The sequence below is a fragment of the Dipodomys merriami genome, unplaced genomic scaffold (genome assembly GCF_024711535.1).
Source record: "Dipodomys merriami isolate MVZ:Mamm:240054 unplaced genomic scaffold, mDipMer1.0.p SCAF_22, whole genome shotgun sequence".
Classification (NCBI taxonomy): Eukaryota; Metazoa; Chordata; class Mammalia; order Rodentia; family Heteromyidae; genus Dipodomys; species Dipodomys merriami.
Genome location: NW_027203604.1, coordinates 13,218,107 through 13,244,444, shown reverse-complemented (window position 1 = coordinate 13,244,444; position 26,338 = coordinate 13,218,107). Strand labels below are relative to the sequence as shown.

The 26,338-nt window shown below is 41.8% G+C and overlaps 1 protein-coding gene across 4 annotated transcripts in view; it reads left to right on the top strand.

The window, feature by feature from the left end:
- Positions 1 to 10,547, top strand: part of Spin1 (spindlin 1) — a 68,581-nt gene extending 58,034 nt beyond the window's left edge. For all 4 annotated transcript variants that reach the window (XM_070033352.1, XM_070033355.1, XM_070033354.1 and 1 more), the window contains 2 exons: positions 1,020 to 1,253; positions 6,960 to 10,547. In XM_070033352.1, the coding sequence (XP_069889453.1) occupies positions 1,020 to 1,253; positions 6,960 to 7,159 (434 nt within the window). In that variant the 3' untranslated portion in view covers positions 7,160 to 10,547. The remainder of the gene's footprint in view (positions 1 to 1,019; positions 1,254 to 6,959) is intronic.
- Positions 10,548 to 26,338: the final 15,791 nt, after the last annotated feature.

Genomic DNA, 26,338 nt, shown 5'->3' with positions numbered 1-26,338 from the left:
AGTAAATAAGTAAATAAAAGTTTAAGGACGAGAAACTAAATCAGTAGGGTCCTCCATAATTTCCCTAGTATTAGAAACAAAAATTGGAGCTGGTAAACTTTCACTTGCTGAAAAGAATTAGGGATTGGTAAGATCTGTAGTAGGTAAGATCTGTAGGCCATTTGATTAAATCATAGAGGAAGAAGGCCTCTGCTATCATGAAGCCATGCAAATGCACAAGCCCTGCCATGGGGAGTGTTACTACTGAGAGCTGTGACTATGTTGTGTGATTGGGACATTGGGCTGTTTCCACCTGAGTGGCCATGGAAAGTTCCCCAAAGGGAATTTGCTGGAGAAGGAGCCATCCCTGAAGCACTGCAGAAGCGTAGCAGGCAGAGGTAGGCGCCCTGCATAGAGGAAAGGAGTAACAGAGAGGAGCTAATGGATGGACAGCCAGGAGGTACATGGCAAAAACCTGTAGGTAAAGAGAGGCAGGCTAGCCTGGGTCTGGTAGCCAGGGAGCATTTTAAATGATATAATCACATAGTCACAAGATGGTTAATGAGAAACAATTTTAACATGGAAGCAGTGTTGATGAGAAGCCACCAGCTTCTTTTAAAACAGCAGTAATAAAAACTCTTTGAGCCGGGCACCCATGGCTCACACCTATAATGCTAGCTACTCAGGAGGCTGAGATCTGAGGATCAGGGTTCAAAGCCAGCCTGGGCAGGAAAGTCCATGAGACTCTCACCTACAATAAACCACTAGAAAACGGGAAGTGGTGCTGTGGCTCAAGCGGTAGAGCGCTCACCTTGAGCTGAAGAGCTGGGGGACAGCGTCTAATCCCCAGAGTTCAAGCCCTATGACCGACAAAAAACAAACAAACAAACAAAAAAACCTCTTTGAGTGGGTTACTATTAATATGAAGGAAAGCAAGATGGACTGTATGCAGGTACTTTTTAAAGCTCTCTCTGTGATTCTTCATCTTAAATATTCAGTAAGATGGTTTATCAACTTTCTTTTCTTCTTTTAATTCCCAGCAACATCTCGAATCAGTGATGCACACTTGGCAGACACGATGATTGGCAAAGCAGTGGAGCATATGTTTGAGACAGAGGATGGCTCTAAAGATGAGTGGAGGGGGATGGTCTTAGCACGGGCACCTGTCATGAACACATGGTTTTATATCACCTATGAGAAAGACCCTGTCTTGTACATGTACCAGCTCCTAGATGATTACAAAGAGGGCGACCTTCGCATCATGCCCGATTCTAGTAAGTATATACTGGCAGCTCTTAGTGCTCATTCAAGGGATTAGATATTGACTGAAGATTTTGATTAGCTTTTGTGTGATTGTGGTAGGGCAGGGGGAGGGGGTGTCCTGGGCTTAACCTCAGGGCCTTGGCACTGTCTCTGCTTTTTTGCTCAAGGCTAACATCTCCTACTTGAGCCACAGCTTCCACTTGCTGCTCTTTGGTGGTTAATTGGAAATGAGTCTCAAAGACCCCAGGCTGGCTTCAAACTGTGATCTTCAGTTCTCAGCCTCCTGAGTAGCTAGGATTATAGGCATGAACCACCAGTGCCTGCTTACATCAGCTATTTTGCAGATACAGTTTTATTTTTGGATATGTATTTTAGTCCGGGGAATCTTAGAGGGCCATAGGACTTTCTTGCCCTCTTGTGATGAATTTTAGATAAGAAAATATTTGTGAATCACTTTTGCTTGGTTTTCTAAATAAAATGAGTTACTGAAAAATTATTGACAATAGTATTTATTTTTATTATTATTATACTTTTTGTCCGTCGTGGGGCCTGAACTCTGGGCCTGGGCGCTGTCCCTCAGCTCTTCAGCTCAAGGCTAGCACTCTACCACTTGAGCCACAGCGCCACTTCCTGCTTTTTCTGCTTATGTGGTGCTGAGGAATTGAACCCAGTGCCTCATGCATGCAAGGCAAACACTCTACCATGGAGCCACCTTCCCAGCCCCTATTTTTATTATTTAGAAATAGATGAAGGTACGAGGAACAAAACACCTGTAACAGCTATTATATCATCTCAAGCCTTGTTTTATCTATTCTTCCTTTACTGAATAACTTTGAAGCTAATCTTAGTCATTGATAATTTTATCTATAAATATTTGAACTTCATAGAGAACATTGATTTTAGAAAACTATTGGGTGCTTCTAATGTGGTTAAGTGGTTAAGGGCTTGTTGAGCATGCATAAGGTCCTATGTTCAATCTCTAGCTCCACAGATCAAGAATAGCAAATAGATTACAGGATCAATATTTAGACTCCTAAATACCATTTACTTATTTCTACAGTAGTCTCTGGTAATGTAAATTCACCACATGGGAAAAATAGAAAAAGGATGTGTGTGACCTGGTTTTCAAAACAAGAAAACCTCTTCGTTCTGATGCAATTGTATGCATGTAGTCATTCCATGTACAACACCCAGTCAGTAGTTTTAGCGTGTTTGCTGGTGTGCAGTTCCCCACAGCAGTTCATTTTCATCACATCAAAAGAAACCACATGTCTTGTATCTCTTACTCCTTACCCTGCCTCATGGCCCTAAACAACATTTACTTTCTGTATAGATTTTCCTATTGTGGACTTTTCATGTGATTGGATTATATCATGTGCTTTGTTAGCTAGCATATTTTACATGTGTTACAAACATCAGTACTACATTCTTTTCAATGACCAAATAATGTTTGATTTCCATTGATGGTAGCTTGAGTTGTTTCTATCATGTTGTTATCTTGAGTTTCTGCTGTAAACATTTCTGTCAGTGATTCTGTATTGGCCCTTGTTTTTACTTTCTCTTCAGTATGTAGCTGGGAGTGGAATAATAGCTGTGTTATAATGCTAATTCTAGGCTTTTTGGATAAACTGTTAGACTTGGCCGCATCATTGTACATTTACACCCAGAGTGGGTTTTGTTGTTGTTTGGTTGGTGGGTGTTTTGAGACAGGTTCTTTCTCGGTGGCCAGGGTTGGTCACTTTAGTCTCCCCAGTAGTAAGTTTTGAAACCTTGAAATGTTAGCCTTCTTTTTGTGTTTATTTTCAGGATTGCTTCTATTTTGGGTCTTTTGCAACTTCATAAGTATTTTGAAATTGTTAATTTCTATAAAGAAGTCTTCTGGGATTCTGATGTGTTTAGTCAACTGTGGAATATTTACATTTTGGGAATATTAATAAATCTTAAAGTCTTTTGATCTATGAGCATAGATATAAAAATTGTTAGCCTATTTATGGTGGGGTGTTCATTATTATCTTTCCACACGTTTACAGTATATTCCAATCATCCTCTACCTCTCTCAATCTCCTGCCACCCTTCCCAGCTCCTTAAAAAAATTTCAATAGGTTTTACTGTTCTGTTTTTCATAGCTGCAGATAATCTATTTGGACTATGTTTAGCTAGCTTCCTTTACCTGCTTGCTTAGCCTACCTCCCTCCTGCTAGTCCCCTGCTCTCACAGCAGTCTTTTTTTTTTTTTTTTTTTTCTCGTTGCTTTTCTTTTGTTAGGCTTGTTTCCTGAGTTTTGTTCAATACTTATTGGGACTATAAATTTTTTTGTTCTGAGACCAGGACTTGAACTGAGTACCTGATGTTTTCATCATTGGCTGACACCTCCAACCCTCTGGAATTGTATAACCTGTTGTATTTTGTTTTGTGGGTTTTTTTTTTTTTTTATGGTGGGGAGGTAGGGGGTGAGTTGTAGGGCTTGAACTCTGGGCCTGGTTGCTGAGCCACCAGTGCCTGGTTTATTTTGTGTTTTGAGACAGGATTTCACTATGTAGCCCAAGCAGACCTCAAATACAATCTTCTAGCTTCAGCTTCCCAGGTATTGAGATTACTGGTGTGTGCTACAAGCCTGGCTAAACTTGTTCTTTTTAAAATTAATCCCACCTGGTGCCAGTGGTTTATGCCTGTAATCCTAGCTACTCAGGAGGCTGAGATCTGAGGATCCAGGTTCAAAGCCAGCACGGGCAGGAAAGCCCTTAAGACTTATCTTCAGTAAACCACCAGAATACCAGAAGTGGAGCTGTGGCTCAAGTGGTAGAGCACTAGCCTTGAGCTGAAGAGCTGAGAGACAGCGCCTAGGCCCAGAGTTCAAGCCCCAGGACCTAAATCCTGGTCTTGAACAAATTGCAACTGACAGGCATGCCATATGTTAGGATTATGGCAGTCATCTGTTGTTTTTTTTAAGGTTCTTCCTAAATCAGTGAACTGATTAATAAGGTCATCTGGTCTTGAGTTTCTTTTTTTTTTTTTTTTTTGTCGGTCGTGGGGCTTGAACTCTGGGCCTAGGTGCTGTCCCTCAGCTCTTCAGCTCAAGGCGAGCGCTCTACCACTTGAGCTACAGCGCCACTTCCGGTTTTCTGGTGGTTTATTGGAAATAGGAGTCTCACGGTCTCTCCTGCCCGGGCTGGCTTTGAACCGCGATCCTCAGATCTCAGCCTCCTGAGTAGCTAGGATTACAGGCGTGAGCCACCAGCGCCCGGCTTTGGTCTTGAGTTTCTAATAAGATTTTTTTCCAGTTTATTTACATTTGTTACAGAGATAATAATGGGAATTAGTTATACACTAAGCAATTTAATTACCCAAGAGCATTTCTTCAACCTGCAGGGAAGTTCATTTTTAACATTGTTTCTTTGGGGGAGGGAGGGGGTGTTGTCAGTCCTGGGGCTTGAAGTCAGGACCTGGGTTTATCTTGGAGTTTTTTTTTGCCTTAAGGCTGGTGCTTTGCCACTTGAGCCTCAGGACCTAGATGCTGTCTTTCCTTTTTTGCTTAATGCACTGTTTTTTCTCTCCCCCCCCCTGCCCCCCCCTGCTTTTCACTCTGCCACTTTAGCCTCAGCTCTACTCCAGGTTTTTGGTAGTTAATTGAGATAAAGAGTGTCAAGGACTTTCCAGCCCTGGCTGGTTTTGAAATGTGATTATCAGATTTCAGCTTCCTGAGTAGCTAGGATTACGGGTATAAGCCACTGAGGCTCAGCTATTTTTAACATTCTTGTAAGAAAATTGCCACTGAAAATAAGTCCTCGTAATAGTAAGTGTATGGCCATACCATTGTCTTTCCAACCACTTGCTTACTCATTTTTTTAACATCTGTTTTTATGAATGGAATTTTATTAGAAATTGTGATGCTCTAATAGGTGAATTGTTCAGTCCCAGCTCTACTGCTGATAGAGTAAGCCTTAGTAGGAGTTCTGTCAGATTTATGAATTACACATGTAAACTCCAAAGATCTGGAAAAAGGTGATGATGCTTGAGGGAAGAGAATTTTAGAAGAAAATAATTCAGCTTAGATTTTCATTTCCTTGTTTAAAAGAACTGATTATGCCAGGCACTGGTGGCTCATCCCAGTAGTCCTAGCTACTCAGGAGGCTGAGATCTGAGGATCACGGTTCAAAGCCAGCCTGCACAGGAAAGTCTGTAAGACTCTTATCTCCAATTAACCACCAGAAAACCGGAAGTGGTGCTGTGGCTTAAGCTAGAGCTCTCTCCTTGAGCTGAAGAGCTGAGGGACAGCACCCAAGTCCAGAGATCAAGCCCCACGACCGACCAAAAAAAAAGGATTATGTATGTGTACTTAATTTGTACTGCATGTGAGTATTTCTACCATAGATCAGAAAAGCAGTGTTTAGATAGTCATTCAGTTGAAGGAACTATCAAAAAGATAAACTATTGTTTATATAAATACATTATATGGTCCAAACTTGGATACTTGGAAGAGTATAATGACACTAAATACATTATATGGTCCAAACTTGGATATTTGGAAGAGTATAATGACACCTTACTGCTAATTATGCCAGGATAGCACAGTCTACCTAGTACAGCTGAGACATCTGGTCTCCCTTCCTGAACACCATCAGCTCCTATAAGGAAAAGTATCTTGAATTAGTCAGGACACAGGAGGGATTTCTCAAAATAGACTTACCCCTACCCCTGCTCCAGTACTTTGCTTTTGCTTTTGTTAATGATGGTTGCTGTCAATCTGTTCTCCTAGAGAGCCATGGGGCACTGCCCAGGTGCCTGGGTCATCATCAGAGATTCTTCTGTATTTTGGGCTATGGTTGTAGTTTACTTCCCACCTATTTTTAAGACATGGATAGTTTTTTTTTCTTTCACAACTGGGTTAGGAAAATGATATATTCAGTGAAGTTAAGGGAAAAGGAACTTGTAAGAGCTTTTAGAGTAACTATCAAAAAAAATGTTTTAGCCGGGTGTTGGTGCCTCACCCCTGTAATCCTAGCTACTCAGGAGGCCAGCCTGGGCAGGAAAGACCAGGAGACTCATCTCCAATAAACCAGAAAACTGGAAGTAGCACTGTGGCTCAAGGGGTAGAGCGCTTGCCTTGGGCTGAAGAGTGCAGGGACAGTGCCCAAGCCCAGAGTTCAAGTCCCACAACCGACCCCCCCCCCAAAAAAAAAAAAGTGTTTTAAGTGTCATATTCCCAGTAAATCCTATAGCAATTGTCTGCTTTGAAAATTCTTTCTCAGAGTCATTCAAAATTATTTTTAGGAATATCATCTATAATTTATCATGAGTTAAAGGGATTTTGGTTATAGTTTTTTTTAACTGTTTATCTATCTGGGTTTGGCAAACAGTTATGTAAGGGGATGTTTTATTGGAACACATTTCTCTGTTCTTGACTGCGTTCACAAAGTTCAGTGGTTTGGCCTCATGGTCCTCAGGCCTACAGTATTTACTGGGTGGCCCTTTAGCTATATATTTTTTTCTTTTTTTGATACTAGGGATCTAGTAGTTGCTAGGAAAGTGCTTTGCCACTGAGCTACATCCCAGCTCTGGGTTGCCATTTAAAATAAGTTGGCTGGCTGCTAGATGATCATGAAGAATTCAGGATTTTTAAAAACAAAAAACAACCTTTTGTAATTGTTCAAATTAACCTGTGTTTTGGTGTATATCTAAAAAATTGGTGCATTTTTTTTCTTTCCCTCTGAAAAACAGATGATTCTCCTCCAGCAGAAAGAGAACCAGGAGAAGTTGTGGACAGCCTGGTGGGCAAACAAGTGGAATATGCCAAAGAAGATGGCTCCAAAAGGACTGGCATGGTCATTCACCAAGTAGAAGCCAAACCATCCGTCTATTTCATCAAGTTTGATGATGATTTCCATATTTATGTCTACGATTTGGTGAAAACATCCTAGATGTCATCACGAACTTTGCCAAATTTGTGGAACTATTAAGTGTATAATTTGTAGACATAAAGACTTGATTGCTTTCCAGTTTAATGAAAGCTTAAATGTCCCTGCGAACCCACAATCTCTGCCAGCAGAACTGGCTTTGTTCTGAGTAGTACAGATTGACGTGAACACAAAGCATCTTGTGTGAGGAGAACTCCTTCCTCTTGCAAGAAAGAAGTCTGTCTGTTGGGAGGGGAGTTTCCGGCAAGCTTGGTAAAAGTTAAGCTAATTATAATGGTCATTTAAATTTGGATAGATCTTAACCATTTCTTTTCACTCTAACACTGTCTTACTCTGCTGCCACAATGCAAGCATAGTTCATTATTTTGTTACTGCCTTTTTTGAGAGCTGTGTATCTATTATCTACCTGTCTACCTGTGTCTGTGTGCCTATGTATATAATTATATACACACACACAGCGTACCCAGGCACACACACCACTGGCAGTCCTTTCCTCTTGGATTGGGATGTGGGTGATAAAATTTTCTCCAGTTTAACAGGAGCGCTTGACCCAAGTCAGTCATGATATGCCTGCTTTTTATTTAAAGTTAAATTGGGGCCCAGGAAGCACATAGGGACATTTACGTTTTGAAAGTCAGAGGTTCAGAGCACCTTTTTGTCTGGAGGCTTTCAACCACAAGCCCAAAAATGACTTAGTTGTGAATAGTTAATGACCCCACATTAGAACTTGATAAGCTGGTGAGAAATCTGGATAAAAGACTGCCTTCAGTTCTAAGCTTTGTAAATGTTTTTGTTTACATTTTGATCACGTTATAAATGCTTTTTAAGTAAAGCCCAGGTCCTTGGTCCACATGGTAAAATGTAGGTGTATTTTGGATGGCACATTTGGTCCGTTATTTGTACAAACCCGTAATCTAGATTTTAGCACATTGATTTAAAAGGCAACAGTACATCAGTGATTTGTGTGTATGTGGTTAAGTTCCTAGAAGAACAGTTTTTGTATGAAAAATGCAAGTTTGAAGAATGGCATTGTTGCCTTCTAACAGGTTCTCTGGGACTTTTATTTTATTTTTCTGTTCTTGTTGATACATGATTATGGTCAGAAGGTTTCTCCCCTTCTCCCCTCTCTGGCTTCTCCCCACCAAGAATGTCTCACAAATAATGGCGTCATCAATCTCTGACACCTTTTGTGATGATGTATGTTCTGTTCCAGGTTTGCTGTTAGTGTGGGTTTGTTTCCTTCCATGGCCCTTGGGGCTTTGCATGTCAGTTATGTGTTACTGTAGAAAGCCCAGTCATCCAGGTTGGCTTGTGGGTGCACTAGCAGTTCTCTGCCACAGATTCCTTTCATGGTTTCTTCTTGCAAAGTGGTGTGAACCAGAAATGGAAATGCAAATGTGGTAGGTCTGTCAGTCAATCAGACAGCTACTTTCACTCATTGGAAGAACCCTGTTGGTTTGACAGCCTGGAGGAAGACTGTATGTGAAACCAATCTCTTGTGGAGATTGAAAGGTCTTACCTGTACTTTGGGCAAAGAGCCTACCCAGGGTGCATGCTGTCAGCCAAACACCAGAACTTTGGTTCTGAGGTCTGCATTGACTTCTGCTGGGGCTGTTTTCCATACTCAGATCATTCCATAGTTTGCTTGATTTCCATTCCAGCCTTCACAAAGGCAGATGACTTGTGCTTTTTTTAGATGGTAGTGAGCACTCACCATGTGCACACACAGTTACCCTGTGCCCAGCACTTCACCAAGGGCAGCCAAGGGCGAGCTTCTCAAAGCTGTGTGGGATCCCAGTCTTAGGTGCTTGTCATGTGTGCGAACAGGTGTCGTCCTGCAGATCTGCCGTGTGTCCCCATGCATGTAAATCTCAAAGCTGAGCCTGGCCTCCAGAGCCCACACTGACATTGGTGGCACAACTTGAGTGTGTTCAACATGCACACAGTGCAGAACATGGTGCAGTGAAACTTCAGGTTGGAAAGTAAAGTTCCTTTTGAAGTATCCTGAGGGTTGGGTCAATTGAAATAATTGTAACATTATATAAAGGCTTGCATTGTGGTTTTTCTGCAAGCAACTTTAATATACCCATGATCTCCCAGTCTCTAGAGGAATGTAACATGATGATAATGATGGTTTTAATCATTGTTCCATTTATTGCCTTTAGAGCCGAGGGAAAGGGGAGGGTTTTTTTGTTTGTTTTTTGTTTCCATTTTTTTCTCCCCGTTTTTTCTTTTCTCTTTGGTGGCTTACACCACAGTGAATGGCTGTCACTGTGACTTAAGTCACTCTGCTCTCAGCCCACTTATCCTGGGCTTCACTTTAGGCTCATGTTTCAGATCTGCATGCATTGCTTGCATTTTCCTGGTATCTGGATGTTGATTCCTTGTCCTAGGAATTTAACATTATTTCCAAAATTATCATGGGACTTGTGGCAACACAAGACATGAATCTATGTATAAAATTTATTGGCCTTTCTCATTTACCTGCTCTAGTATTGTATCGTGTGTGCGTGCGTGTGTGATGTCAGGCTGCCACGTAAAAAAATAACTTCAGAGAAGAACCTTGAAAGCAGACCATCCTTTTTGCATGCTCTATTCTAAGTAGAATGTTCAATGTAACTAACTAAAATTGCATGTTAAAGATATTTAGGTTTTGTTTTGTTTTCTTTTTTTTCTTTTTCTTTTTCTTTCAGTTTCCTGTATATTTGCTTACTGTGCTGTTCTAGTGGTTGTAGGATAAAAAAAATGCACTGGTGAAGCAGATGTAGTGCCAACCGAAGGTGATTTTCCAGTTGTAAATGTCATGCAGCATTTGAAGGGACTGTGTATTCCCTACAAAATCACAGTGACTTCTAAGCCAGATTTCGTTTCTGTTGTTTTATGTGCCAAACCTCGAAGTGCATTGGGCTTGAATCTCTGAACACTGTTAGACCCATTAGAAGACTGTTTTTGATTGTCACAAATTGTAGTGCCTGAAAACATTCAAAACTGATTGTCTTAAAATAACAAAACAAAACAAAAACAAAACAAAGTGAAAGTCCTCCAAAGACGAAATGGGAACAATTATTATACAAAACAATTAAGGTCAAACTGTCTGTGGTTCCTTGGAAATGCTGCGCTCTTTGTATTCTCCATCATTAGTGCAGTTCAGATGAATGTGCATAGTTCAGAGGTCTTCGTGTTCACACTTTAAAACTAGCTAAATGACCTCATCTTTCAAGCTTGAATTTATTTTGTTTTAATTTTATTTTATACAGTGTGTAGACAATTCCCTGTTCTCTGCATTTAGACGTATACACAGTATAAATCTGTCAATTCTGTAAGTAATTTTTATAATTATGATGTAACTCCATCCTTCCTTAAAAATTCAAAATAAACCCTTTATGTGCAACTTCTGACTGTAGATTTTGTGCTCATGAGCAAAAATGTGATGTGTTCATTAAATCGGACTTGGAAGGAAGTTTCTAAATCAAGTGACCACTTCAGCACCAATGAATCAATATCAGGTATAGATAGAAGTTTTGTTTGAATGATAACAGTTGAGAACAGTAGTATTCTAGGTATCTTTTAATATTAGAGCTTTCAACTTCACAGGAATTAGAAGTGTTTGCTTATCTTAAGACTTGAAACTTAAGGAATTATCTTAGGAAAATTCGTAATGTGTATTTTATTTTTTTACATATATTTGAGTTTTATTTATAGCACCTTTATTCATAACACCAGTGAGACTGGCAAATGCAAAAACTTAAGTTCTCAGCACCACTGGTAGTAGAGAAATGAAGGTAAGGCTAAAACCTGTATGTGGCCTAGTTTCAATGAGCAAGATAAATGTAGCATTTGTAAGCGTGTGTGTGTGTGTGCGCGTGAGTGTGCGCATGCGTGTGTGTGTGTGTGCGTGCACGTGCGTGCTGGTACTAGAGCTAGAACTTGGGGTCTGCGTGCTCAGGCTTTTTTAAAAGCTCAAGGCAAGGGTTCTATCACTTAATTCCATTTCGACTTTGTGGTGGTTAATTGGAGATGAGGTCTCAGGGACTTTACTGCTCAGGCTGCTTTGAATGTGTTCTTCAGATCTCAGCCTCCTGCATAGCTAGAAGTTAAAGGTGGTGTGAGCTGTTCTATAAACTCTTCATGAGTCAATAGCAAGAGAGTTTTCCTGTTTTTTTTTTTTTTTTTTTGGCTGGTTGTGGGGCTTGAACTCTGGGCTTTGGCACTGTCCCTGCACTCTTCAGCTCAAGGCGAGTGCTCTACCACTTGAGCTACAGCACTACTTCCGGTTTTCTAGTGGTTTATTGGAGATAATAGTCTCATGGACTTTCTTGCGTGGGCTGGCTTTGAACCGCAATCCTTAGATCTTAGCCTCCTGAGTAGCTAGGATTACAGGCCTGAGCCACCGGTCCCTGGCTCCTGGTTCTTTCTAATCTTACTTACACACTCGGAAGGACAACAGTTTTATTCGTTTATTTATTTCTTATTTGCAGAGGAAAATAGTATGTCAAACATTAAACATGTCTGAGGTGACAGTTCACAATCTTCCTTACGTTGGGACCAGAGGTGTCATCTCCCAAGAGGCCTGAGACACAGTATCACCGTGTAGCATGGGCTCCAGCCTTCTGAGTGCTTGTGCCACCATGTGGTAGGACAACTCCCCTGCCAATTCCCACTGATAATTGTATCTTTAAAAGGAGTCCTGCTCTGATGAGACAAAGGCATGAACTGTTTCTGAGCTGGTACCATGCATACTAATGTGTAACAGCTTGGGCTGCTCTAAATTCCACAGATTTGGTAGTGTAGTCATCAGATATTTATGGCTGGAAAGCAGAGATCTGGTTGTTGAGAGGGTTGGTTTCTTTGAGGTTTCTCTTCTGCTTGCATTTGACTGTGTCTTCTCATGGTCATTCCTCTGTGTCTGTGCCCTAATCTCATATAAAGACATCAGCTAGATTGAGTCTCTAAGGGCCTCTTACATTACTGTAATTATATGGTTTTCTTTTTGTTTCTAGGTAGGATATTACTATGTATCTTCAGGTGTCTAAACTCATAATCCTCTGCCTCAGCCTCCCAAGTTCTGGGATTACAGATGTGTGCTACCATACCAGGCTGTACAATCACCTGTTTGAAGACCTTGCCCAAATGCAGTTTATAGTTTCAACATAATGACTTTAGGGATGACAGAATTCAACCTATAATGCCATATTGATACAATATTAAAAGTTGGTTGGATTTTTTTTAATGTTCGTTAAAAAAGAAATATTACTGTCAGAACATTGTTTTTTGGCAGTACTTTTTTTTCTAGTACTTTTTTTTCTTTTTTTGGTGGAGGTAGGGCTTGGTGGAGGTGGGTCTGGGTGCTGTCCCTGAACTCTTCAACTCAAGGTGAGTGCTCTACCACTTGAGCTACAACACCACTTCTGGTTTTCTGGTGGTTAGTTGGAGATAAGAGTCTCAAGGACTTTCCTGTTGGGCTGGCTTTGAACTGAGATCCTCAGATCTCAGCCTTCTGAGTAGCTGGGATTACAGGCGTGAGCCACTAGCACCTGGCTTTCTAAGACTTTTTAATGTTAATGTTCCATTTTGGTAGAACATGACCAGATCCAATGCAGAGACAAAGAAATGTGGAAAGAATCAAATATCAGTTTCAATTATAGCTCACCAATTTTTATGTCTGTAGATGCAGGCAACTCTTTTAGCTTCTCAGACTTGTTCTCTCCTGCAAAATAGGGAGAGAGGGAATGTCTTGCCCTCTAAGGCTTCTAGTGGGATCCAGGCCCCGTGCAGGATGTACCCCCACTCATTGTGGGATTTGTTACCTGACAAAGAAGGGTACTTTTGTCATAAAGCCATTTCCTTGTTCATTGTCAGCTAAATGTTTGAGATCACACTGGAGTTCCCACATAAGGTGCCCTGTCACTCATCAGTTGGGAAGATTTCAGTTCTTTAGTGTATGTGTATAGGTACTAGACTTGAATACTGCCTGGGTGCTGTCCTTTAGCTTTTTCACTCAAGGCTGACACTCTGCTACTTGAGCCACAGCTCTGCTTGTGCCTTTTTGCTGGTTAATTGGAGATAAAACTTGTGGAGGGGCTGGGAAGGTGGCTCAGTGGTAGAGCGCTTGCCTTGCATGCCAGAGGCCCTGGGTTCGATTCCTCAGCACCATATAAGCAAAAAGAAAAAAGCCGGAAGTGGCGCTGTGGCTCAAGTGGTAGAGCGCTAGCCTTGAGCTGAAGAGCTGAGGGACAGTGCCCAGGCCCAGAGTTCAGGCCCCACGACCGGACCCAAAAAAAAAACAAAAAAAAAACTTTTGTGGACTTTCCTGCCATGAACTGGGATCCTTTGATCTCAGCCTCCTAAGTTGTTAAGGTTACAGGGGTGAGCCACCAACACTCAGCTAGATCTTCAGTTGTTTTTTTTTTTTTTAAGCACTTCTTCCAGTGTACATGAGTTGTTTCCATGTTAAGAGATTAGTAAACCATTTCACACTTTATGCTTTTTCCTAGCAGACTTACACCTCTGATTTGTGAAAGAAGATTGCATCTATACATTAGGTCTGCTTTGTCCTCATGCTCATAAGCACTAAAGTAGCTTCCTCAGTAAAGGGAGCTGCTGGAATTTACAATGGAAGCCCATGGCCAGTGCCATCTAAACAGGTTTCTTTTCAGAGAGGACTCTTGACAGAGGGCCATGGCACTCCTTAGATTAAACAAGCTCTTGGCAGATGTGTGTACAGGAGAATAACTCCTTCATCCTGGTCATCCTTATCCACTTCTTTGGGTCCCACAGGCACTATGTATTGCACTATACCCTCTTCTTTGATTCAATCCCAAAGAAAATTTTAAAGTTTAGAAACTTTCTGAGTTAAAATTTACCATGTAGGCTGGGAATGTGGCTTAGTGGTAAGAGGGCTTTCCTAACATGCATGAAGCCCTAGGTTTGATTCCTTAGTACCACATAAAGAAAGCTGAAGTGGCGCTGTGGCTCAAGTGGTAGAGTGCTAGCTTTGAGCGAAAGAAGCTCAGGGACAGTGCCTAATCCCTGAGCTCAAGCCCCGGGACTGCCTCCCTCAAAAAAAAAAAAAAAATCACCATGGGCTGAAAGCTGGTAGCTTATCCTTAAAACTACCCAGGAGGCTGAGATCTGGAGGCTCGAGGTTCAAAGCTAGGAGAAAAGTCTTTGAGACATACTTTCAATTAAGCAGAAAGCTGGAAGTGGATCTATGGCTTAAGTGGTAGAAGCACCAGCCTTGAGCAAAACTAAGGGATAGGCCCTGCATTTGTTGCACTGGCTTCACATTTCAGTAAAACTACTTTTATAAGTTACAACACAATCACATTCTATTTGAATGCATACTCATACATTGTTTTGCTTGTACGATTTTCTAAGTGGTTGTTTTTAAGACTGGTGTGTAACTGAAACTACTCTGGTCTTCCCACAGAGCTGTGTAGAACACCAGAAGGTATGAGCAGTTGACCTCAGATATGAATGGAGAGGCACAGCTTATGTTCTGGTTCTGACAAGTGAAGCTAGCTATGAGGGTTAACAATTTAGGGGATTCTAACCTCAGCTAGAAAGTGTAACTGGAGGTAAAGGCTGGCACTAACCTTAGGGTTTGACATGGTGTAGCTTAGAAATAAGTTAGTTCTAACCTTACTTTGCTCATTGTTGTTCAGATCGTAGCATTCTATACCCAATATATTTTTTTCTTGAGTATATTTTCTAAAGGTGATTATATGAAAATAAATAGGTAAGTTACCAAAATGCTTTTTTTTTTTTTTTTTGGTTGGCTGTGGGGCTTGAACTCAGCCTGGGCGCTGTCCCTCAGCTCTTCAGCTCAAGGCGAGCGCTTTACCACTTGAGCTACAACACCACTTCCGGTTTTCTGGTGGCTTATTGGAGATAGGAGTCTCACGGTCTTTCCTGCCCAGGCTGGCTTTGAACCGTGATCCTCAGATCTCAGCCTCCTGAGTAGCTGGGATTACAGGCGTGAGCCACCAGCGCCCGGCCTTTTTTTTGGGGGGGGGGTCCGGTCATGGGGCTTGAACTCTGGGCCTGGGCACTGTCCCTCAGCTCTTCAGCTCAAGGCTAGAGCTCTACCACTTGAGCCACAGTGCCACTTCTGGCTTTTTTCTTTTTTTGCTTATGTGGTGCTGAGGAATCGAACCCAGGGCCTCATGCATGCAAGGCAAGCGATCTACCACTGAGCCACATCCCCAGCCCCGCAAAATGCTTTTATGGAACAAAATGGGTATGCATGATCATCTTTGAATGATTATTCTTGTAAGTTCTTCCTGTTTTAGTTCTAATTTTTCATCTGTTCTGTTGAAGATTGCTTTTTTCTTTCCAGATAAATGTGAACTGATACTGTACTATCTGCCCTCTAGTAGACAATTAGCAGAGCTTGGTCACTAGTAACATTTTCAAAATTGACAGTGGAGTTCTTGGAGGTTATGGTTTGGGGAACTGGAGAGGTGCTCTGCCAGGCAACAGTTAATCTTCTCAGATAAATTAACAATGTTAAGAGTTAAGGAATTTCAGAGTTAGAGTTCTGTCTTCATTTTCAACATGCATGGGCCTTGTGCCTCAGTTTCTTTCTGGGCAAGATTTTCTGGGTTCTTTTTTTTTTTTTTTTTTTTTTTTTAAATTGTATTTTATTTTATTTGAGAACATACTGTACAGGGGGGCTACAATTACATGGGCAGGATAATGCATACATTTCTTACCAAGCATTGCAGCCTCCTCCTTTGTTTACCCTTCACTTCCCTTCCCGGCCTCCCCCCATTTTCTGGGTTCTTGATTGCCCTTTTGGGGAGAGGAGGGGGCAGGGAACTCAGGACCTCATGCTCTTGTTCTGCTTTTTCACTGAACGCTGACACTTTACCACTTGAGCCATACCTCTACTTCGAGTTTATTTGCTGGTTAATTGGAGATAAGACTTTCTCAGATTTGTCTTCTGTCTACCTGAGTTGACTTGAAATCTTGATCCTTAGATCTCAGCCTGCTCAATAGCTAGGATTGTAGGCCTGAGCCACTGGTGCCCAGCTAATTGTGCCTTCTTTATCCAGGATAATATGCTTTCCTGTGTTTTCAGAAGCAGTTTGTTTTTGCAAAATTTGTCAGAATCAGTAGCAGTCCCTATTGTCTATGAAACATTTGGAATCTTTTAAAATTTCTTGCTGTTATACATTAGAGTTGTGTATGTGTTTGTGTGTGTTTATTTTTGTGTTGGTCCTGGGGCTTGAATTCAGGTCCTGGGCACTGTCCTTGAGTTCTTGTGCTCAAGGCTAGCATGCTGTACCACTTGAGCCACAAGCTTCACTTCTGGGGTTTTTTTTATGGTAAGAGTCTCATGGACTTTCCTGCTCAGGCTGGTTTCAAACCATATATATCAGCCTCCTAAGTAGCTAGGATTACAGGTATGAGCCACTAACGCCCAGCCTTAGTGTATTGTTAAGTATTATTGTGTCCCAGCCTTGTCATTGCTTACTAGTCAGAGCTTTTCACGATTTGTGCCCTTGAACCAATGTAAGCCAGAGCACTTGTCCTTTGTGTTCTCTAAAGCTTGCCTGGTAGGCATTTTTATTCTTTTTTACCCAAGGCTGGTACTCTACCACTTGAGGCCACACCTCTACTTCTGGATTTCCCCTCCCCCCCTCCACACCTGTTTAATTGGAGATAAGATAACAAACTTCTCTGCTGGACAGATGTGGAACCATGATTCTCAGAGCTCACCTTCCTGAGTAGCTAGGGTTATAGGCTTAAAAACATACTTTATGAATTGGAGCAAGATCCTTGCCACCCTGTTTGGGACCTTGGCTGGTTAGGTGAAAGGTCTGCTACTAGGTTCCATGTGCATGCTATCTATCCTATAAAAACCCAAAACCTTGCTTAGTTTCTATGTCTTCCTACCATTGTTTAGTGCATGTTTCTTCTGCTTTACATTAGTTAGCATGTTGAACTAGAGCAGAGGAGTGATGTGCTGGGCTGTGATTTGGCTCGTGTCCTGTCCTGTTCAAAGTCATTGGATGCATTAACCCACTTAGACAAAATCCTATGGCCTTTTTGATTTTGTTTGGGACAGTGTCTCTGTGGTTCCGGCTGGCTCTGACACTGGTGACCCTTCTCATGCACACTCCTGAGTGCACCACCACACTAGGTGCACCTGTGTTCTTTTTTTTTTCTCATTGTTGTTGGTCATGGCATGAACTTTGGGCCTGGGCACTGTGCCTCAGCTCTTTATCTCAAGGTGAGTGAATGCTCTACCACTTGAGCCACAGCGCCACTTCCGGTTGTTGGAGTGGTTTATTGGAGATAGGAGTCTCACAGACTTTTCTGCCTGTGCTGGCTTTGAACTGTGATCCTCAGATCTTAGCTTCCTAGTAGTACCTAGGATTACAGGCGTGAGCCAGGCATCCAGCTTTACGTTGCTTTTACAAGTAATCATAATATCAAATGTCCTTGCACTTTGTGAAAAATTGTAATTTTTATAAATTAAAATTATATTTTTATTAAGGATCCTTATTAAGTGTACATTAAATTTTTTATGCTGGTACGGGGACTCGCACTCTTTTTTTTTTTTGTCGGTCGTGGGGCTTGAACTCTGGGCCTGGGCGCTGTCCCTCAGCTCTTCAGCTCAAGGCCAGCGCTCTACCACTTGAGCTACAGCGCCACTTCCGGTTTCCTGGTGGTTTATTGAGATAGGAGTCTCACAGTCTCTCCTGCCCGGGCTGGCTTTGAACCGCGATCCTCAGATCTCAGCCTCCTGAGTAGCTAGGATTACAGGCGTGAGCCACCAGCGCCCGGCTGGGACTCGCACTCTTGCTCACAGCTGACTCTACAACTTGAAGAAAGCTCTAGCTCTAGCTTTTCCCCCCTCCCTGTTTTCACAGATTTAGCTGCGTGCTGGTGGCTCATGCCCGCAGGCTGAGATCTGAGAATTAAATTTCAAAGCCAGCCCAGGCAGGAAAGACCAAGGCTTATCTCCAATTAACTACTAGAAAACTGGAAGTGGTGCTGTGGCTCAAGTGGTAGAGTGCTAATTTTGAGCAGAATAGCTCAGGAAAGCACTCAGACCCCATGTTCAAGCCCCACAACCAAAAAAAGAAAACCCAAAAAAACAAACTTCATAGATTTAGCCAGGTGCCATGGCTCATTCCTGTAAACCTAGCTACTTAAGAGACAGATCTCTGAGGATCATAGTTCAAAGCCAGCCTGGACAGGAAAGTCTGTGGGACTCATCTCCAGTTCACCACCAAAAAGCCATTACTGGAGTGGTAGCTCAAATGGTAGAGCATTATCCTTAAGCCCAAAAGCTTTAGGGACAATGCCAAGGCTTGAAGTTCAAGCCCCAAGAAGGGTATGAAAAGAAATAGGTTTGACTGCCTGGGCTGGCTTTAAACCATGAGCCTTACATCTCAGCCTCCTGAGTAGGATTACAGGAATGAGCCACTGGCATTTGGATAAAAATTATATATTTTTATCATTATTAAGTTTAATCTCAGGGTTTCATGCTTGCTGGGCAGGCATTTTACTGCTTAAGCCATTCTCTGGCTGTTTTTGGAATGAAGGGGGGGGTTGATTTTTGTCTAGGCCTAGACAAAACCCATTGTTAGATTACAGGCATGCTTCACTACACCTAGCTTTTTCCATTGAGATGGATCTCTTGAACTTTTGGCCTGAGCCAGCCTTAAACCATGATTCTCATGATCTCAACCTCCTACGTAGCAAGGATTACATGTCTGAACCACAGTTAGAGACAAACTAAGATTTGTGTCTCAAAAGATTGTTTTTTATTTTTCAGAAGTTTTAGTTCATTGTTTGAGAATTACCATCTGGAGTTAGTATCATTCTGGGCTTAAATAGATTTGAGAAGAAAATCTTCCAATAGGGAAAAGTATGATAGTATATTATTGAGTAAATTAATTCACTTAGTTCCTGAGGTGCTTTTAAGCTTTAGAAGAAACACTAGGCAACTTCTTGTCAGGTTCAGCAGAGTCTTATCTTTAAACAGGCCTTTGTGTCAGGCTTCCAGACCCCCAGCCATCTCAGCTGGCTCTCTTAGCTCTGACATAGTTGTTTGTTAAAGACAGCATCTCTCATACCATGATTGGTGTTATCAGGTCACCTGTTGGCATTGTCACCATGGAGAGCTCTAGCATCTAAAGAGCAGTGCAGACACTGTAGGGATTATCAAAAGTGTAGATTCCATCATCAAGGCAGTGGTGGCTCATGCTTGTAATCCTAACTACTCAGAGGATGAGATCTGACGATTGAGGTGCAAAGCCTGGGCAAGAAAATCCATGAGACGCTTCCCTCCAGTTAACCACCAAAAAGCCAGAAGTGGAGCTGTGGCTCAAGTGGTAGAATGCCAGCCTTGAGAAAAAAAGCTGAGGGACTGTTCAGGACCCGAGTTCAAGCCCCATTCCTGGTATTTAAAAAAAAAAAATCAATCAGGTTCCTGAACTAGAGGTATGGCTCAGACTCCTGCCTGGAAAGCAAACTAAGTGCAAATCCAAGTACTGCCAAAAGAAATAAGAAGATGGGCTAGGAATGTGGCTTAGTGGTAGAGTGCTTGCCTAGTAGGCATAAAACCCTGGTTCAATTCCTCAGTACCACTTAAACAGAAACTTCGAGAAGTAGCACTGTGGCTCAAGTGGTAGAGTATTAGCCTTGAGCAAAAGATGCTCAGGGACAGTGCCCAGGCCCAGGACTGGCAAAAGAAGTAGGAGGAAGAGGAGATGGGGGCCAGGGGGGGGGGGAGGAAGAAAGAAGGAAGAAGGTGATGATAAATCCTTGTTGATCTGAGATGAATCTGAAAGATAAAATGTAAGTTCGGGTTCCTGAGGGCTGGGATTAGGGTGCACTCTCCCCGCTAAGCATTCAGGTAATAGGATGGAATCCCTGCCATGAGGTTTCAACAGGGTGGAGACTTAGCTAGCTAGTATGGTTAGAGTTTAGAGGTGGGGCCCTGAGCCCCATGGTGGCATGCATACTGCTGGGAGAGAAACCAGAGGAGATGCAGGCCCCACCTTGAGGCTCTGCCAGCAAGAAGGCAATCACTAGATGCAACCCTTTATCCCTGGATCAGATGTGGAAGCCAAAACTTCTTATAAAATTAAACCAGCCTGGGATACTTTGTTACAGTAATGCAAAATGGACTGATAATATGGGTTTTGTGCAGTCTGAAATGGAAACCTACGAAACATCTTGGATTAGGTAAAATTAAAGTCATAGAAGTATTTTTGTAGTTTTAATATTTGCAAGGCTGAATTTCACGGATGAGGAGAAAATGCCTTTATTTTTCCTTAAGATTTGCTGCCAAGAGTCTTCTCATTTTAAGCCTCCAGATTACTTTTTTTTGTGCTGGAGTTTGAATTCAGGGCCTTCATTTTTGTGCTCAAGGCTAGCACTTTACCACTTGAGTCACAACTCTATTTCTGTCTTTTTAGTGGTTAATTGGAGAAAAGAGTTTCATGGATTTTCTTTGCCCAGGTTGGTTTTGAACTATAATTCTCAGATTACAGGCATGAGCCACTTGTACTATTTCAGATTAGGGTTTTTGTTGTTGTTTTGTTTTTCATTCAGTAGTTGTACAGAAAGGTACAATTCCATAAGTCAGATTATGAGTACATATGCTTCCTGGTCAGTGTTACTTCTATCATTCTCCATTCCCCCCTTCCTGTTCCTACACTCGTTAGGTAGTGTATTTTTTACATAATAAATATTGAGTATAATGACTACATTTGTTCACTCTTCATCCCTTCATTCATGTTCAGGTTACTCTTTTTTTTTGCTGGTCCTGGGGCTTGAACTCAGAGCCTAGGTGCTGTCCCTGAGCTTCTTTTGCTCAAGGCTAGCACTCTACTACTGGAGCCATACCTCCACTTCCAGCTTTTTCTGTGATTAATTGGAGATAAGAGTCTAGTGGACTTTCTTTCCTCCAGCTGGCTTGGAACTGTGATCTTCAGATCTCAGCCTTTGAGTAGCTAGGATTACAGGTGTGAGCCACCAGCACCTGGCTCACATTACATTTTATATTGTTAGTAAGAATCATTTCTATGACTTTAGGACTATGGAAACAGTTATGGTTGCTGAGTTTGCAATGTTGCATATCTTCAAAGTTACTAAGCTTTTGAGCAGGTAGTATATTAATGTTTGATCTAACTGCCTTTTAACTCAGATCTGCCTGTCAGGCTGTTTTTGATGGGCTAAACCTAAAGGTTATTATCAAAATATGGGTATCTTTATTTGAAGAAAACTTAAAGTCACCTTCAGATTATCTCCATCTTGCCTGAAAGAATACAAAACACAAACTATTTGGCATGGAAATTGTTAGGATCAAAACTAATAACTTTGGAAGATACCTGTTTATGACTAACAACTACAGCAGATCCTTGGTATCGGTGGATCTGAGGTTGGGAGGGGTCAGCTGTATATGCTCAGAGTACAGAATGCAGTACTGCAGATACTTGGCTCCTTTTCCCATAATGCTACCCAACTTGCTAAACATGTGCCACCTCAGCAAATCTCAGATTTCACTTGATCACCTTCATCTAAGCACATTCACTTTTGCTTTGCTTTGGGGGCACCATTTGCTGTTGGGGAAGTGTATTTTCATAAGATTAGGGGAGGGCAGATCACATTGTAACGTAAACAAGATTAACAGTAACACAGGTTGAACTTTTCCTAAATTCACTGGGCTACATTATGGTTTTTGAAATATCTTCTTTATTTTTCACATTTAGGGATCTTTCTACCATACTTGATAAAAATGTATATAATAAATTGACAAATAACTGGGATATATATGTTTGTGTGTGTGTGTGTGTGTGTGTGTGTGTGTGTGTGTGTGTGTGTGTATTAGCAAGGTAGTGTCTTCACAATTCACTTTCAGTGTGTAATGTTTTTCTGAGCAATCACATAGGAACAAAATATCTAATTCTTCACATGCATTCGAGTTTCTGTACCAGCCATCTTTGTGTGTTTCATTGAGTTTGTGTTTGTCATTAAGAGATGGGAATTTGTCTGTAAGCCATCAGAACAATAGTATGTGTTACATGTGCACAATAGCTTTAACACAGAGCATGCTTACACACGAGTCTGCTCACATCTTATCAGGCTGTGTTTCTGAATTACAGCAGAGAGAGCCTGATAACACTCAGTGTCACCTTTCAGAGTCTTGAGATACAGAATTTGATTTAGGTAATTAATCATTTAATGTGTTATGTGAACCCTTTGTTACCACAGTAAGTGATCTTTTAAGAAGAGCTGTAAAGAGAATCTGAACTAGTATCAAGGGACAGTTTCACCAGTGAATGCTGACAAACATTTAAGGAAGAAAATAGAAAAGGAGGAAGTACTTAATGCAGTGGTTTGCTTATGAGACACACAAGCAAACATGTATTACAGGGTTGGGCCCTTTGGTGGTGCTGTGGGTGGGTGTGGGACCTTTGTAAGGTAGTGAAACCTGGGTGGGTGGTGGAATCTTTGTGCAGTGAAGTCTTTGGGGGAGGGCAGGACTTTAGGAGGTGGAGTCTCTTGGGAGGTCTTCATGTCATTGGAGGGAGCCAGGCTCTCTAAGGGGTCCTGCATATTTTCTTCCTCTTGCTTCCTGGCTCAATAGGAACAGTTTTCTCCACCACATGGCTCCCACTGTTGTGTGTTGGCTCATCAAGAAACCCAAAGAAATGGAAACGGTTTGATCTGGGACTAGAGCCTCCAAAACTGTAAGCCAAAGCAATCATTTTCTCTATAAGTTAATTGCCTCAAATATTTTGTTGTAGTAATAGAAGGTTGTAAAGCTAGTATTATATTGATAACAGAGCTAGGCAAAACATTACAAGAAAACTGCAGATCAGTATTTACATGAATATTGATTTTAAAAAAACAAACGGATTGAATACATACAGGATACATGACCAAGTAAGGATGTTTAATATCAGAAAATCAATTAGTGTATTTCACCTGTTAGGAGAGGGGAGGATAAAAGACAGGGATCATATAAAAAAATAAAAACATTTAACAAAACCCAACATGTAATTGTAGATAAAAAATGAGGGGCTGGGAAGGTGGCTCAGTGGTAGAGCGCTTGCCTTGCATGCCTGAGGCCCTGGGTTCGATTCCTCAGCACCACATAAGCAAAAAGAAAAAAGCCAGACGTGACGCTGTGGCTCAAGTGATAGAGCGCTAGCCTTGAACTGAAGAGCTGAGGGACAGCATCCAGGCCCAGAGTTCAGGCCCTACAACTGGACCCCCCCTCCAAAAAGAAAGAAAGAAAGAAAGAACTTAGCTAGGTTCTGGTCACTCACACCTCTAATCCTAGCTGCTCAGGAGACAGATCTAAGGCTTGAGGTTCAAAGCCAGCCAGAACAGACAAAACCAAGAGATACATTTCCATTTAACCAGCAAAAAGCTGGAAACAGATGCAGCTCAAGTGTTATAGCATCCGCCTTGACCAGAAAAAGCCAAGTAAGAGCACAAGGGCTGAGTTCAAGTCCTATTACTGGCACCAAAAATAATTTAAAATAGAAGGCATTACTTTTAGAAGTTGTACAGCCGACTTACTGCTAGACTGCCCCTGGCTTTGACTGAAGCCACTGAATGGATTAAAGTATTTTGCAGCAAGTGGTTTTTTTTTTTTTTTTTTGGGGGGGGCGGTTCCGGTCGTGGAGCCTGAATTCTGGGCCTGGGTGCTCTCCCTCAGCTCTTCAGCTCAAGGCTAGCGCTCTACCACTTGAGCCACAGCGCCACCTCCGGCTTTTTTCTTCTTTTGCTTATGTGGTGCTGAGGAATCGAACCCAGGGCCTCTGGCATACAAGGCAAGCACTCTGCCACTGAGCCACCTTCCCAGCCCCTGCAGCAAGTGTTATAGTTGAGGTCCTGCCCTCTGGGGGGACAGTTACCTTCTCTGCCTCTCTTGTCTTTGGCAAAGTAGCCGTTTGTTACCTTCCTTTCTCTATTCTCTAGAAACTATGCCTTTTATATCCTAATAATTAACTACAGAATTCCCCAGAAAAAGGACTGAAAAATAATATGCTGTAAGAATTTCTACCCAATATTGTTTCTCTACCAAATCTAGAACACCTGATAACCCATGCCTGTGTCAGACAAGCAGAACCCCCATGTTTGTAAGCATCTTAGTGCTAGTGCTACCTATCTGATAGACTGTCACCCCATCATGCCCTGTTCAGCCCTTCTGCCTTCAGCCTCTTAGGGAAGATGATTGTTGTTGGTCATGGATACCATCTTGGTTTCTAGCTTTCTAGGTAAATCTTTTTCCCTTCCCAACATGATGTCCTTGAGTCATTCATGTGGGAAACATTGGACATGGGCTCCCCAGAGACATCAGTCTGGTTGGTCGAGAGGTGGGTGTTCCCCTTTAAATGGCTACTAATGTGATTCTCAAGTTTCTTTTCTAGCTGAGTGTGGTGGTGCTGCATGCCTGATCCCTGTGCTGGAAAAGCCGAGGGAGTAGAATCCAGAGGTCAAGGCCAATCTGGAGTGTGTCATACCAAAACTGTCTCAAAGCAATAGCAAGGTTAGGAGAACAGATTAGTAGAAGTACTTGTGTTTGATGTGGTTACTGGGGCTTGAACTCCTGGCCAGTGAGCTTACACTGTTTTAGCTCAAGGCTACACTCTGTCACTTGAACTACAGCTCTGGCTTTTGGTGGGTATTGTAGTTTAAAATCTTACAGACTTTCCTGCCAGGCTGGCTTTGAACATTGGTCCTTCTGAGTAGCTAGGATTACAGTCTTGAGCCAAACATAGACAACTTATATAAATTCTAATAGTATAAAAACTATTTTACTTCCAAATAGAGTAAATCAGTATTTTTAAGATTTTGTTGCTATTATAAGGTAAAAGAATAAAATTTGAAAAGTTTAATGCAACCTATAATTTAGATTCAAATTAAGTGGTTTGTATTGAGGATTGAACTCAGAGACTAGGCGGGCATTCTACCACTTGAGCCACCACCCTCACCCCTTTTTTTCCATTGACTATTTTCAACATAGACTCTTGCCTCATGTCCAGACCAGCTTAGGATATGGTCCTACTTAAGTTTCTCTATGTGTTGGGGATCACAGATGTGTACCACTGAGCTCAGTCATTGGTTGAATTGGAGTTGCTCCAACTTCTTTTTGCCCTGGGTTGACCTTGATCCAAGGTAAATCTCTGTCTGATTTCTGCCTCCCTAAAGTAGCTAAGGCTTGACCCAGCACACCCAGTGTAGATTCAAAATAGTTTAAAATAATTGTATATTCTGAAATAGGAAATATCAGACCAAACTCAAGATGTGTCTTTCTGCTTTTACATGTTTTTGTAGTCTTGACCATGAAAATTATTTGCTTTTAAGCTATGATGCTATAATAACATAGTAGCAGTGGACACAGCATTCCTAATTTTCTTTTTTTATTTTATTTTTTTTTTGTCGGTCATGGGTCTTGAACTCTGCACTTGGGCATTATCCCTCAGTTCTTCAGCTCAAGGCCAGCGCTCTACCACTTGAGCCACAGCTCCACTTCCAGTTTTCTGGTGGTTAACTGGAGATAAGAGTCTCACAGACATTCCTGCCTGGGCTGGCTTAGAACTGTGATCCTCAGATCTCAGCCTCCTGAGTAGCCAGGATTACAGGAGTGAGCCACCAGCACCTGGCATTACTCCTAATTTCCTTGAGAAAGAAGCAAGAGAAGAAGACAAAGAGGAGGAGGAGATGGGAGAAGTAATGTCTGCCACGCCGACCCCAGTAGAGTCTGCTTAGCATGGGAAACCATCTATCAGACCATGATAGGGGCCTCGAGACCTATCTCTGAGTTTCGGGACTTCACCGAAGTCTACCTCAGAGAATAGGGCTTCTAAGAGGCCTACTCCTGGGAAAAGGCTGGAAAAACCCCTGGGAAAAGATGTGTTTCTGTCTTTCTTCTCCTCATAAGAGTGCCTATTAATCTTTTACTGTTTCTACTGTTCATTGTACTTACTCATTGTCAACGTCCCCTTATTCAAAGCTCTTTCTTAAGAGTGTTGATGACTCCAATATCTGATGAGTGTCTTAAAAATATGACTAACTCACCAGAGTTAAGTGCTACCCTGAAACCCCTCTTATGGAGGCTAGTAGACAAGTTATAAGTAAATATAAAAGTATAGGGGGTTTCACAAAGTCACTCCAGCAGAAGGAATTGTAAGAAATTTACAA